General features: G+C 36.9%; 1 protein-coding gene across 1 annotated transcript; it reads left to right on the forward strand.

Annotated features, from left to right (window-relative positions):
* Window positions 1–1,853: 1,853 nt before the first annotated feature.
* On the forward strand, window positions 1,854–4,159 carry LOC308635310 (disintegrin and metalloproteinase domain-containing protein 25-like; the record flags this gene model as incomplete). The annotated part of the gene is made up of 2 exons (XM_081269662.1): window positions 1,854–3,896; window positions 3,986–4,159. 2 exons carry the CDS (start codon window positions 1,854–1,856, stop codon window positions 4,157–4,159), a joined length of 2,217 nt encoding a protein of 738 aa, XP_081125788.1.
* Between the last annotated feature and the right edge of the window lie 11,869 nt (window positions 4,160–16,028).

Here is a 16,028-nt window from a genome sequence, read left to right on the forward strand (position 1 = left end):
TACAAAATAATGTTAAATTAACTAGGAAAAAAGTGTTCTCCATAAAGAAGTGTTAATAGAGGAGAGACTGCTGTTTCATGAGTGAACAATTCCATAAGTGACCGGAAAATGATTCTGGGGAGAGAGAAAACTTAAAGAACTTAGAATCAAGATCAAAGAAAAATTAAGGAGAAATGTGTCCTGGGTCCAGGAGGCGAGAGGTCCTGAGTCCAGACACTTTTGTGTGTGAATTTCCTACTGTGGGAAGGGTGTTTCATCAGGGTGTTTTAGATCCCTTGTTGCAGATTCCACATTTCTCTGCTGAGGTTGTTGCTCTTTCTCCCCCAAACAGTGTGGTGGTTCTCAATCTCATCACTTTTATGATATTATTGCTATGGTATTAAATGTCATGAAAACTATGTATACTCTCACAAGGTCAAGAAAAACAGGTATTTTTATATGGAATCTATTGAATGCAATCTTACAGATTCTTAAACTATATGTTTGCTGCAAACACTGTGGAAAAGTATGTTCCATATCATTAACCTGTATCATCTTTTGATGTTTCCCAGGTGTGCCATGCAGTATCTGCATATTCTGCAGATACTGATAACAAAGCAACAAATCAGTATTATTGGCCAGGCAGTGTGCTATTATCAGATTTCTCATTTGCGCAAATTAGCACCTCCTTAGCACCTCACCCAATAGAACCTCCTGAGTATATTTGTATTATCAAAATTATTGTTTAATCTGTATTTTTGTATGTTTTGTCATTTCTGAGACAAATCCATTGGAAAGTTGAACTTGGAGCTGATTTCCTCAGCATCCTGAAATGCCAGGGATTTTGATGTCTTTGCTCTGGTACAGCATCACCTGCACTGAAGCTTACTCCATCCTCCCAGGGTTTATTGATATTTTTTTTTTCATTTCTAAAGACACTTTATTTTGCTTTTAGTACCTTATCTTTTCCAACTGTTACTCTTCCAGCTAGTTTGCTTTTTTATTTTTATAGGGTCCCAGACTTTGAAAAATATTATTTTATATGAGTGTAATCACATATAAATACCTTTGAGTGAAATGTATCAACCCAAGGTACTCCCCCTTCCAATTCCACCATTGCTTGTTTAATGCTGGAAAGTATCTATTATAAGCAGATTTTATTACTTTTGAAGGATAATTGATGCTTTGACATTGAAATCTGACAGGATTGGAGGAATTTTGAATAAATCATTAGTTGCATGGAAGCCCATATTAAGAATCATGAAGAAAAAGTAATGTATGTGAGAATTGTTTTACATATTTCTCATGAGTAATGTGACTAAATAATCTTTGGAAATAGGAAGGAAAAACTATTGTTACTTATTCCAATCCAATTCATATAAATAAAGATTCCCTCATCAAAACAACTTCTATATTCACCTTTACATTCAGACTCTTGTTTTAAATATTTATTGTGGAAATGTTCTCACATAGTCATGTACTTAGAGAATGGTATCATGAACCCACGTCTCCTATATCCGTGTTTGGCAATTTTCAACCAGTGCCAGTTGTCATTCTTTTCAACTCCCATAGTCTGATTCTGCATCACCAAAATTAAGGAGAAAATCCAATGCAAAATATCTAGTCATGCCCTAAACTAAACACTAATGCATTTGAGCCCATAACCTGCTGTTCTCCACCTTGGCCTATTGATAATTTAGCCACCCCATCTCTGCCCTTCTTTTTATTTTTTTTCCTTTTAGTTCTGTGGCTCTGATGGATTGACTCTGAAGGAGACATCCCATTAAAGGTCAGTGCTGCTTGCAACCAAGTCAAAGGGAGGAGACAGGACAACAGCACCTCCTGCTCTGCCCCTTTGCCTCCAGTCACAAACCATGATGGCTGTGGGTGAGGCTCTGGTGCATATGAGGATCACTGTCCTACAGCTCTACCTGGGCATCTTGCTCTTCCTTTCTGGATGGGCCCAGATTGGGCACTCTCAACACCATAGTCCCCCAGAAGTAGTGATACCCTTGAGGATAACTGGCACCCATAGGGTCATGAGACCCCCTGACTGGATCTCCTACAGTCTGCACTTTGGAGGCCAGAAACACATTGTCCACATGAAGGCCAAGAAACTTCTGGTGTCCAAACCCTTCTCTGTGTTCACCTACACAGACCAGGGTGCTCTGCTGGAGGACCACCCTTTTGTCCAGAGTGACTGCTACTATGATGGCTTTGTGGAAGGGGACCCAGAATCCCTAGTTTCTCTTAGCACCTGTTTGGGGGGCTTTCAAGGAATTCTAGAGATCCATGACATTGTTTATGAAATCAAACCCAAAAGACTTTCTACCACATTTGAACATCTTGTTTATAAGATACAGAGAGAGAAGACACAATTCGCACCCATGAGATGTGGACTAACAGAAGAAGAACTAGCACGACAACTGAAGCTTCAAAGGAGTAATAATTCCATTCTGAGGCAAAGTGGCTATGAAGGGTGGTGGACCCACAAATGGTTTCTAGAAACAGTTTTGGTTGTAGACTATAAGCGATTCCTTTATAAGAAAAGTAATGTCTCACTTGTATTAGAGGACGTATTTGTCATTGTCAATCATATACATTCCCTTTTAAGTCCATTGGATGTTGATTTGTTTATACTTGGAATTGAGGTCTGGAATGAAAAGAATCTTCTCAATGTCACTAATGACATGTTTCAAGTTCTGGATCTGTTTTGTGACTGGAAGGTAGCCAGTCTAAATTCTCGCATAAAAAATGATATTGCACATTTTCTGGCACACCAAACTTTTGATAGGAATATTGGCTTAGCCTATGTTGGAACTGTTTGTATACCTCCTTATAATTGTGGAATTGAGAGTTTCCTGGGAGATAAATTGTATGATATTTCACTTGTCATAACACATGAAATGGGTCATAATCTGGGTATGAAGCATGATACACCAGAATGTAAATGCGAGCATCGTGTTTGTATCATGCATGCATCAGATATGGAAGGCTATAGATTCAGCAATTGCAGTTATGCTCAAATGTGGAGTACCTTTCCAGTTCTGAATTGTATGCACAATGTACCAAACCAAGCAGACATCATCAGGTGGACAGTCTGTGGGAATGGTGTGGTTGAAAGAGGAGAGGAATGCGACTGTGGATCCCCAACTTTGTGTTCAAACCATCCATGTTGTTCGGAAAACTGCACTCTGAAATTTGGGGCTGAATGTGCCTCTGGGCTTTGTTGTGAAGACTGCCTTCTCTTGCCACCGGGTCAAGTGTGTAGAGAAAATGTCAGTGAGTGTGATCTTCCAGAGTGGTGCAATGGCACCTCACCTGAGTGTCCAGAAGATGTGTATGTGCAGGATGGGGTCCGTTGCATGGACAGTGGCTACTGCCATGAGAGGAGATGCAATGCACGTGATGAACAGTGCAGACAGATCTTTGGCAAAGAATCCAGGAGTGCACAGGAGAGTTGCTACACAGAAATGAACAGCCGAGGTGACCGCTTTGGTAACTGTGGTCTCGTTGGTGAAAACTATGTGAAGTGTAATAAATCAGATTTCCTCTGTGGAAGAGTTCAGTGTGAGAATGTGAAAGAAATTCCCTTTTTGAGAAGTCACACTACTGTGCATTGGATGGACTTCAATGGTGTGACCTGCTGGGGTACCGACTATCATTTTGGGATGACCGTACCAGATATTGGTGACGTGAAAGATGGCACAGAGTGTGGTAATGGACAAGTGTGCATCCGCCAGAAGTGTGTCTCTATGTCGCTGTGGACAAGTGATTGTTCGCCAGAGACCTGTGCTATGAAAGGGATCTGCAACAACAAACATCACTGCCATTGTGACCCTAACTGGGAGCCCCCTTACTGTATAAAAATAGGCCATGGAGGGAGTGTTGACAGTGGCCCACCTCCTGGGAAAACAGTGCAAGAGTGGATGAAGAAGAAGAAAGGACCTTTTTTTTATTTCCATTTTTGGTTTTGTTTATGAGTTTGTTACTTTTGCTTGTAAAGATGCACAAAGCACCACCTAGGAAAAAAGAGAAACGTGTCCAACCTTCACCTGAGAAGAAAGAGTTGGGTGATCACACTTCACCTGAGGTGGAACAGCTGAGGGATCACACTTCACCTGAGGTGGAACAGCTGAGGGATCACACTTCACCTGAGGTGGAACAGCTGAGTGATTAAACTTTACCTGAGACGCAGTAGCTGGGTGCTCATACTTCACTTTCACCTGAGAGAGAAGAACTCAATGTTTGAACTTTAACATGAGAAAGAAGATCAAATTTCTTGCAATTTCAGAAAATAATCCCAATCCTCAATGAAATTTACCATCCATTAACCTTTAGTATCCTGGAAGTAGAAATGTTATTGCAAATGTTAGAAACCACTGGCAGAAAGTTTCAGAGGACATTGCTTCAGGATCATAAACTTTCACTTTTTAATATATGTAATTCCTACTTCATTCTCACTTTTCATTATTTCAAGTAATTTTAATGTTTTTTTTCTTCATATTTACTCTACTGGGGATTGAATTCAGAACCTTGTACTCACTAGGCAAGCATTCTACCACCAAATTCACCCCATGGTTTATTTTTCATGGAAATAGTTCTTTGTGTTTCTTGAGCCAAAGGCCTACTGTATGGATGGATCGTGTGTGTGTGTGTGTGTGTGTGTGTGTGTGTGTGTGTGTGTGTGTGGTGTGGACTCAGCTTCTCTCAATTGCAAACCACCTTCCTTTTTCAGTCTTCCCTGTCACAGGGAGAGAGGAAACTCACAAATGACACCTCATTGCAGTCCTCTCTAGCAGTTTCTGCCCTTGGGGGAGTCACAGGGAGACTGGATATCTATGGGAACTGCTTACAGTTTGTATCAGCATCACTTTGGTTAGAGTTTTTATCTAGGCAGCAGCAGTAGCTTTCAGTCTACATGTAATTCCTATGTATATTTAGTAATTTCCAGAAACACAAGTATCATCAGCCCAGGACAGAGAAAAGGTATCAAACAACACACCCTCAGAATCTTGGGTCCTGGTTCTCTAGGCTCCCTGCCAGATTCCAGAGGTTCAGCACCAAGCTGGTTGTACCTGTCCTCAGAGGTTGGGGTCCTAGAACCATGGAACCTACTCCAAAGCTCGGGGTTTGAACATCCCCAACCTCTTCCTGTTGATCTCCACTCATAATGGTGACAGCTATGCTTTCTACTTAGTAACTTGTGGTTATCTCAGGGGTGTGGTTTCTTATTTTGCGACTGAATTCTGAGTGCTATAAAACTTACCTTGGTATGATGGTGGATACAGAAAGGAGTCAGATATCAGAAGATTTGAATTTTTTCACAATGCCCTTTACTCTCTTGAGAATATGTTTTAAACTTAGGGAGAATGTCTTTGTAATCTCTAAACAGGACCAAAGCATTTGCCTCTCAACTCCTTTGCAACTTTGATTATAAAATAGAATGAAAAAAGATATTTACAATTGTAGGTAGGATGTGATAAGTCTTGTTAAAGTATATTTTCTCTGGGGAAAAAGACATAGAGATCTCTAATTAAACCTTAAAAACCATACTTCGAGGTCATTAGAAAGGTGGGAGGCAAGGAGAACTCAATGAACTAAATTTTCCAACTGGAACACAATCGTGAAGTGAGTTGAGTATCAACAGGTGTCTTTTCTCTGGAGAACTAGTGGATGCTGGATGTGAATAGAGGAGGAGGTTTGGCCCCATTGGAGGACAGACACTCTGCTGAGAAGCAGATAAACTCCAGTCCTCTTAGTTACTTCCCAGGCCTGCATTCATAAAGTAGACATTTGGGGGACTTCCACTGGTAATCATTTTCCCCAAAGTCTCTTCTGCATTGTGAGATGTTGGTGAGCTACTCTGAAATTTCTAAAAGGCATATTTTCCTAAATCCAAGTTACATTTTGTACACAAGACACAGTGAAGTGGCTTGTCTCAAGCACATTCAGTTTCTCCATAAAGACACTTACTGGATTCTGGCCTTTCATTTCACAGAAGGCTGAAGACCTAGATTATGAATCTTTAGATGGTAGAGATTAGTCCCCATAATCCTTCAAAGCTGAGCAGTTAGTGTCATGTATACTCCCAAGTGAAAGTCAAGCAGGCCCATGTCTGAGCAGTGCCCCATAAGTAAAGATTAATCCACGATTTATTGAAAACTCGCTTACCTCTGGCTTAGCTTAATCCATGATTGATTTAGGTAACCAGCCACTTAGTCCATCTTCCTAACATAGGAAATGGGAAGTCTGTAGTGGAGCCACTTGGTGATTCCATGTACAATTACCAGCTCATAACAAATATTTCTATACTTGCTGTTATGGTACAAATGTCTGTTCCAAAACTCATATTGAAATTTCATTGCCACTGTAATAGTATTGGGAGGTGAGTCTTTATGAGTGTTTAGGCAAGGCCATCATGACAGATTAAGGCCATCATTATGGGAGTGGTACAGTTATCACAGGATTGCCTTTCTCATAAAAGCAATCTCCTTCTTGCACCAGGAAGGCCTCATTACATGCAGTCCCTCAGTCTATGAGTTCACAGCTTTCAGAACCATGAGCAATACATTAATTTTCTCTATAAATTATCCAATGTGTAGTATTCTTTTAGAGCAGACTAAAAATATGTGCTAAAACAGACTAAAATGTGCTGAAAGGAAAACATAAACATGACTTACTATTACAGTTAAATAATATAGAAATAAGGAGGCAGAAATAAGGAGATAGAAGGGCAGATCTAGTGCTAAAATGATTCATAGTGTAGAACAAGAGTACATGAATTTACAACTATGATTAATCTATCTCAAACTAGGAGAAAATGTACAAAACATAAGAAAGACATAAAACATAAAATTTCTAAATCCCAGTGATTTAGAAATTACCTAACTGATATTTTTGAATTAAAAATTATAAATATAAAAAGAACTTAGTAGATGAGTTGAACAGTTGATTGGACAGATATACAGAATTAATCTTCTGGAAGAGATATCAGTGGAAAAATGCCAATAGTGAAGCATACAAAAAAGAAACATAAAAAGGTAACAGGTGTTTGAAATATGTGAAAAATTATAAGATTCCTAGTATGGGAGTGCAGACAAAGGGAAAAGAGAATTTACTGCAAGTAATGTTCAAAGAGGGGTTTTCAATGTTCTTTTTTAAATGAAAACACAATTTCACACCACTGCTCCATATTGGATTATATACTTTTCAGAGATATTGTTAGCTTTGGTCTTTCTTTTATTCATATTGTGTCCTCTCTAAAGAACCATCTTCAAGTTTGTTCATTGCTTTCTCATCTTATTCAGCTATTCAGATCTTCTGCTGATCTCCGTTTTTTATGATTTTTTAAAAATTTGGCGATTATAGTTTCCATTGCAGGAATGTCCATTGGCTCTTGGATATAATTTATCTCCTTATTCATATTCAGAGTGGGATTTATATAGCCTACATTTGGTCAGAAGTTATACTTAATCCCCTTGAGCCAGTGATGAATATCACTTATTACATATGCTTTTATGTTGAGGGTCTAGGGTTTTTGACACTCACAATCATACTATCTGCATAGAAATGAACTTGCCACTTCATCATCCTGGTGAAAAAGCCTGATCCACATGTAACCTCTTTGCCCAAAACATGCTGCACAATGACACCTTGAGAGCCTGTCCACCCCACGTTCTACAAAGCAGCCTGATGGCCTGCACTAGCAACTCACATTACTTGGCACTTGAGAATTAACCATATGGTTTTGTCCATCCTCTTTCTTCTCCAGAAATCTACAGGGTGGCCTGCACTCAAATGCCATAGCCCACCCAATCCCAGGAAGTAGTTACATGGCCCTTCCTAACCTCCTGAGGCCTGCAAACCTGGCCCAGCCCACACCCTTGAGCCATAGAAGTTGCAGAGTAGATTAGTCTACTGTCTTGTGGCCCCAGTAAATAATTTGAGTGATCCATCCCAACTACCCACATCCTAGGAGTCCTTTCCTGAATGGCTGACCTGTCACTGACTCACAAAGGTACCTTAAACCTTCAAGACACAGAAAAGAACCATTTTTTGTACTACGGTACAGTCCAGCCACCCTATAGCACTTCAACACTAACAGATACCCTGTCCCTGCTGTCTAGAGTACCATGCCATGCATGCCAAGGCCAATGGAAGAATCCTATTTCCCATACACCTTCAGATTTTATAGGTGCTCTGCCTATCTTGACATGCCAACCAACTGTACCTTGCCTGCTTGGACCTGCCAGAGTAGCCCCACCATTCTGTGACCTGCAGAAACTGAGAGATATCCCACAATTGCAACTTCATGTACCACAATCAGAGCTGGTAGTGAACCCACTGTACCTAAGAAAGCTGCACTCTAGCTAAATGAACAATCCCTCAATCCTGTCCAGCCTGACTCACCAAGACATTCATGGGCTTCATTGGTCTTGATTAGAACTGAAGAAACTACATTCCCAACATTAACCATCATAGCCTATCCAAACAACATCCCAGGACACATCACCACATAAAGTCTTTTGCTATGAAAGCCATCTCATAAATAGCAAAGGCAATTGATTTATCAGATGTACTGATATCAACATAAGGACATAGGAAGCATTAAATAGCAGAGAAACATGACATCTCTAAAGGAACACAATATCTGTCTACCAGTGGTGCCAAAAGAAAATGAAACCAACAAATTGCCTGAGAAAGAATTCAAAATAATACTTTTAAAACAAATTTAATGAGATATAAGATAAGGAGCCAATCAATGAATTTAGCAAAACAACTTATGCTATGAATTAGAAATTTAACAAAGAGTGAAAAGCATTGTTAAGAAACAAAAATCTTGGTGCTGACAACTAGATAGATGAAAAAAAATGAAAGTGAGGTTTTCAAAAACTACAGAATAGATCAAGCAGAAGAAAAATTTCTGAACTTGAAAACAGGTCTTTTGAAATATCCATGTTTCTCTCTCTGCACTCCCTTGTCCCCACCCTACCACATAAAAAATAAGACAAAAAAAAAAAAAAAGAAAATGAAGAAAGTCTTTGAGATTTGTGGGATTCCACTAAGAATAAAAACATTCATTTTTTAATATATTAATAAATAAAAATATTCATATTTTTATAGAGCCTCTGTAAAGAAGATAAAAGAAAAGCTATAGTAATCTAATTTAATGAAATACTAACTGAAAACTTCTCAAATATTGGGGGGAATGTGGATACCCAGGTCTATGGAGCTCAAAGAACCCAATTAGATTCAGCCAAAACAATTATTCTCTGAGACATATTATAGTCAAATGTGATATGTCCTAGGTAAAGAATTCTAAAAATGGCAGTAGAAAAGCAACAAAGCACATATAGAAAAATCTCCATTTAACTAACAGTAAATTTCTCAGTGGATATCTTTCAAGACAGGAGAGATTGGGACAATATATTTGAAACTCCGAAGGAAAAAACAAAATAAAACAAAAGCTGCCGACCAAGAATACTATAACAAGCACAGCTATCCTTCAAAATGGAAGGTGAAATGAAATCTTTCCAAGACAAGCAAAAACTGAGGCAATTAATCATCCTGAGGCCAGCCTTTCAACAAATGCTTAAGGGAGTTCTACATAACAAAATAATAATAACTACTATCAAGAAAATGTACAAATATATAAAACTTAATAGTAGCTCATATAAACAAAAGCAAAAAAGATCAACCCTTATCAATACAGAAACAATCAACCACAAAGAACAAGAGAGAAAGGAAGGAACCAAAGCATATACAAAACAACCCCAAAATTAACAAAACAACAGGAATAAGTCCTTACCTAGCAATAAAAAGTTGGAATGTAAATGGCTTAAAAGATTCTCCACTTAAAAGATTTATACCAACTGAATGGGGAAAACAAAGACCCAGCAATATGCTGCCTATAAGAAATACACTTCACTTGTAATGACACACAGGAACTTAAAATAAAGAGATGCGCAAAAATATTCCATGGAAACAGAAACCAAATGTAAGAGCAGGAGTAGCTATTCTTACATAGCACAAACATTTCTACCTTGCATACAGGCAAGGCCATGAGACTTGTTTTGAGACTCTAATGACACAATAGAGAAATTTGGGATCCGTTTGTTAGTTTTTCTTTCCTGGCTCTGCTACCACCATGCATTACGATCTTGGTGAAAGACATTTTAAATCCCCAGATCATCCTTTTGTGAAGACGAAATACTGTACTGTGCCAAGTTAGGATATGCATTGGTTCTAGGTTTCTATGAGCATAGTGTGGCTTACCAATGCACAGGAATAACACTGAGCTTCAACAATACAAATCTCAGATTTCCCCTATACTATACATCTTGGGTTGTCACCTGCCCCCTTTCTTCTTGGGAGTAATAATAAAAGCATCACATTAAAATAGTCTTAAACTGGGGAAGGTAGCATATGCCTGTAGTACAGCTACACAGGAGGCTGAGGTAGGAGGATCACCTGAGCCCAAGAGTTTGAGAACAACCTAGGTAGCATAGCTACATTCCATCTTAAAAAATCATAAATAAACAAAATAAAAATAATAAGAATAACCCAGGGTTACTTAAGAAAAGCTCAGAAATAGCCTCTTACTCTGTTCATGTAGGTACATACTTACAGGAGTGTTCAAATGTTGTAGATTTTTATTTGCTTTGTCATAAATGGACCAGAGAAAATTGTGTGTGGAGATTTTTTTCAATTTTGATCACATTTTGTGGACTGCAATTCTTTGTGTAATCAATCACAAATGATTTATTATTTTAAAATAATAAACCAAGAATGATATATTAAATAATTATGTAATATTTTTAAACACTATAATTCTTGTATAGTTTTAAATGTAAATTAACAAACCAACACACAGCAAAAAACAAAACATCAACAAATAATTGTGCTGGCACATAAGTCTGAAATTAGTTTGCATAATCAGCCTCAAGAGGAAAGTAAATAGGAAGGATAATGAATATTTGAACAACTTTTTATTAGATTAGCAATCCTATCACCCACAATCCCTGGGACAGTGTTTATCACAAAATCATCAAAGAGTGGCAGAAAGCCATTAAAACTCTCACACCAACAAAAGAAAAAGTACCACAATCCCTCTGATGAACCTATTTAAGGAACAACCATGAAATAACTCAGTATAAAATTAATTGTGTTGGAAAAGATGGAGAAGCAAACAAAATACGTATTTAAAATTGTACGGCTTTAACTGGGCACACAGGCACATGCCTATAATCATAGCAATTCAGGAGTTTGAGGCAGGGGAATCGCAATTTCAAGGCCCGTCTGACTCAATTTTTTTCAGAGATAAAAATCGATTTTGATGTTAATGAATGAGTTAATCTACACAGTGGTTCCTTTTGGCTTCGGCAAAAGTATGTACATTGAATCAAATAATTATTTTCTGTGCAACAAATTAACAAAAAAATTAATATACTACATCATAATAAAACTAATCAAGAGGGAATTTTGTTCTGTGTTTTAAAGTACCATATAAGTCTATGGAAATTAAACTGAGGTGTGCCTTGGCTCTCACACAAAACATACCACATTGACCAAAAAAAAAAGAACTCTGAGATAAAAATAACAATGATTTATTTTGTTTCCTACCTAAAATTAAAAAATAAATAAATAAACAAAAACTGCAGACATCTCAGTGGTAATGTGTCCCTGAGTTTAATTCCCTGTACCAAAAAGAAAAAAGAAATTGCACTGTTTAAAGAAAAATAAATAAATAAACTTACACATACGTTAACCAACCAACAAGACAATTCAGTTATAAAGTTTAAGAAAAACGCTCAAAGGGAAAACAGTATTAACTCCTCAAATTCCTTTACTACTGTCACTTGTGAATGGCATATATTACAAAGACATTGTATCTTTCCTAGGTTGTAGGTTAAGTGGATAGTGTGGAAGGCAAAGGAAAAGCATTTCTCACAAGAATGAAAATTGTTTAGGATGGTGCTGTTAGGATACCTATGCTCTCATCATTGGAAACAAACTCTTATTTAATATAACAAAATAATTTTTTTTCTAACATTGGAATATATCACTGTTTAGTTGACACTGATGAGTTAGTTGGATTTCATTAGGCACCATGTTGTATCAAATACAACAGAATCATACTTGGTGCCATAAAATGGGATACATAGAGGATCTAAGACCAGCTAAAGAGTGAGAGGCAGAATTATATTATGCTAAATATGAGCGATAAATACACTGAGTAACAGAGTGGGTATGTGTATAAATTGCACTATTTGAATTCTCTATTTCAATCTCTCTTTTTCTCTCCCTCCATAGGGTTCCATGAACCTAACTTCAGGGAGCAAGAGTACAAAACATTTTCATCAATAGGTTTTAGAATGATAGGAACTACTGTTCATATCTTTTTTTTTTTTCAAAGACAGAGTGAGAATGAGTGCGAGAGCGAGAGAGAATTTTTTCTAATTTTTATTTTTTTTTAGTTTTCGGCGGACACAACATCTTTGTTTGTATGTGGTGCTGAGGATCGAACCCCGGCCGCACGCATGCCAGGCGAGCGCGCTACCACTTGAGCCACATCCCCAGCCCCTACTGTGCATATCTTTATATCATTATATAATACTTTACAATTAAATAACACACTGATATGTAGTTCTTGACACATATGGTCGGGAAAAGAGCTAACTGTGTGGAAAAAAGAGATAGTTAATCAAAGACTAGTTGTTGAACTGGAACAAAAATTGTGTTTAGATTAGTGTTGACATGAGCAATGTGTATAGAAAAAAATGGTAGTAATTTGTGCCTGAATGCTAATCCATGAATTTATTTACAAAAGACAACTTGTGATGTAAAAATATGCCTCCAAAATTAATTCAATATTGAAGAAAACAAAGAAAAACATAAGTTCTATTAAGTGGTAGTTACCCAGTATATGACTTTTCCTCTGCATAAAAAACAATCTATAACCTTTCACTACATTATATTCTCTATCAAGGTGTGTTATAATTTGGATCTCTAATGTCCCCTGAAAATCTTATGTGCTAGGAAATGCAGGAATGTTCAAAGGTGTAATGACTAAGTTGTGACAGTGGTAAATTCATTAATGGATTCATTTCCTAGCACACCTCAGGCCCAGGGAAATGGAGCCAGCTGGCTATGGACTGAATATCTGAAAATTTGAACCCAAAATAAACTTTTCCTTCTCTAAGTTGTTCTGATCAGGTACTTTGTTCACAGCAATGAGAAGTTGACTAACATAACACAAAGTGCTCTCTAAATATTTGTAATTCATCATTAGCTTGACATTTATGGCAATAAACTCCTTTAATGATTCTAAACATTTTCTCAAGAAGTTCATCTCAGTGGCAGTTTCAATGTCTGAACTGACAGATTCTGCCACTCTTCCTCTGCACAGGCTTCTTTATATAACTTGATGCAAGTGGAGCAGACAAATGAACTGTAGTTATCGGGGTACTGGTAGGATTAATTTATATTATAAGGATAGTACTTAAGTCTGAGTATCACCATCTATTCTAGCTGGAGACCTAAAGCTGGCTTCACAAAATCAAACTATTCCAATAACTTAAGAAAACAACAAAGAAAGCACACAAACACACAGAAATATGTTTTAAAAATCCGTGATGGCTCTCCGACCTTAAGGGTCAGTGGAAAGAGAGAACACCACCGGAATTTTTTATTCTTATATAGGAGACACATAAGAGGAGGTTCCATTGAAATTATATCCCCCAAAGGGCAAACGGGTGGGATTACAAAGGAACAGGTGAGTGTAACTCAACCTCAGCGGGTGACACTTACATCTGAAGCCCCACCTTGTCATCCGAGATGGGGTAACACCTAAGTTACTGTGGAAAGCAATAATTGCTCAGTCCCCATGGCACCAGGACTTCAAGGCATCTGCATCCAGAGCAGCTCCCAACATATTCCCTTTCTTAAAAAAAAAAAAAAAAGGCAACTGGGGAATAATATCTTCCAGTCACTGGATTCTTGGTCCGAGGTCATTATGACCTACTATTGAGATACAAAAGGAATTAAAGAAAACATATCATTTCAATAACGTAATTAACTTTGGGAGATCTAGGTTATTATTATTACTCTGCCAAACACTCATCAGAAGATTCGTAATCTTTTCCCAATTTTATTGGGAAGCATTGTGCTTGGCCATAGTAACACAGACATTTTTATTTGGCATGGCATTTAAGCCTTTCCACAAATCATAGAGAGCTCATTCACATTATTCATTACAGTGGCTTCTAGAGCATTTTAACTTAATTTCAATCCTTCCATCAGCACCTATCTGACTACAGAGAATCTTGGAAGTCATTTAAGTCAAATTATTAAGAAAATTCATATGTTGTAAGTTTTAAAACATAGCCACAAAGGCTGTATTGTAGGAACAATGAACAATACGTTAAGTAGTCACTTAAAGGATCATGACATCAAAAATTTGCCTAGATCTGGTTAATTGGCATGTTTCAAGGCCTGAATGTTAACTTCAGCATGCTAGCTGGCAATAGGACAAAGAAACGTTAATGAAGGATCAATGCCATTTTTCTCTACTATAACTAGTGATAAAATTAGGCAAGTTTTACCTTTTATAGGTCACAGGATATTTAACCATCCTTTCTCTCAATTTTCACATTTAAGGAGTCTTTTAGGTCTGTTGGCAATGTAAATATTTTTAAGGCAGAAGTCAAACATCAAAACATCCTTTTGGGTGCCATCTCACTGAGGATTAAGGTTTCTAGGATTTATGGCATGCGCATGTAATTCTAGGAGACCAGCCTAAAAAATATCCACCATTTCTAGACACTTTATGTTATACTGACAAGACATTTGCACAATCTATCCACTTAGGAAAGGTGCCAATTTCTATTGTAGAATAATTAGGGCAATAATACATTGGTGGATATTTTATGTAAATAATTGGCCTGTATAAGAAGGTTCTGTTTCAACAATCTTTTTAGTTTGACAATTTTTCAGATATATAATCTTAATTTCTAAGGACTAGCGTGATTGGCTGGCTTAGATTTCTCATATGCTGTCTTTTTCTCAAAACATATTCCCAGTCTGTTTACCATAAGATCAACATATAGGTATAACTGACCATTATAGTCAGTACAATTAATCTAGTTACATAGGTGGACTTTCCAGTCCACACTGCAAGGCACATTAAAGGTGGACCTGAGAAATGGGTCCATAGAAGTTTGTTTGTAATTTTTACTTACTTGACAAGCTCATGAAGCTGCATGGCTATAAACTCTGCAGCTGGAAGTTTACCTTTCTGTCCCAGGTTTTTCAGTCATTTTCATGAGGAACAGTTTAAACTCTATCTTTTGAAATTTGATTTAATTTACTAAATCACATTCAGTAGCAATTAGACTCTCAATATTAAAATTAAGACAAAAATTTTTAAAATATTTTGTAAGACCTATTATGTGCCTGGGGGGGTCCTGTTTCCCCCTTTTAAAATATATTAATATTGAATGAAAGGCTGACATAAGTCATAATATCATTAGTTTAAATTATAGATAATAGTACAAGCATTATAAATAATAAAAGATTTATTAGCTCTAGCTAGTCATGAGACTTGACAAAAGTCTTTTAAAGGTACTATGGTAAATAGAAACTTAGCCTTTACTAAATGTATGACTTGATTTTTATTTTAACAGAATTACCAAAAATGAAGAATGTATTTTGAAATTAACTCTAGATTAACTTACATAATTGTCTTAATTTGGGATGAGGCTAGTGACAAGAGTTTTTAACTTAGAATCTGTGGCCTTTATTAGGGGCATAAGAAATTATATAGACATCTATCCAAAATAGGAAGTACATATGCTAAGTGAGCCTAGAGAAGATATTTTGTTTTTTACCATTAATAAAAAATGAAATAGAGAAATGAATAGTTTTTTCTCTATGAATCCATGAAAAACTGTCATTATTGTTATTAAACTTACTATTGACCTAAGTAGGAAGAATTAGTATCTCAAACATTAATGGGTAAAAACAAATTAACAGTATTGTTTAAGACA

Source organism: Spermophilus citellus (genome assembly GCF_964194105.1).
Source record: "Spermophilus citellus genome assembly, chromosome: 16".
NCBI lineage: Eukaryota > Metazoa > Chordata > Mammalia > Rodentia > Sciuridae > Spermophilus > Spermophilus citellus.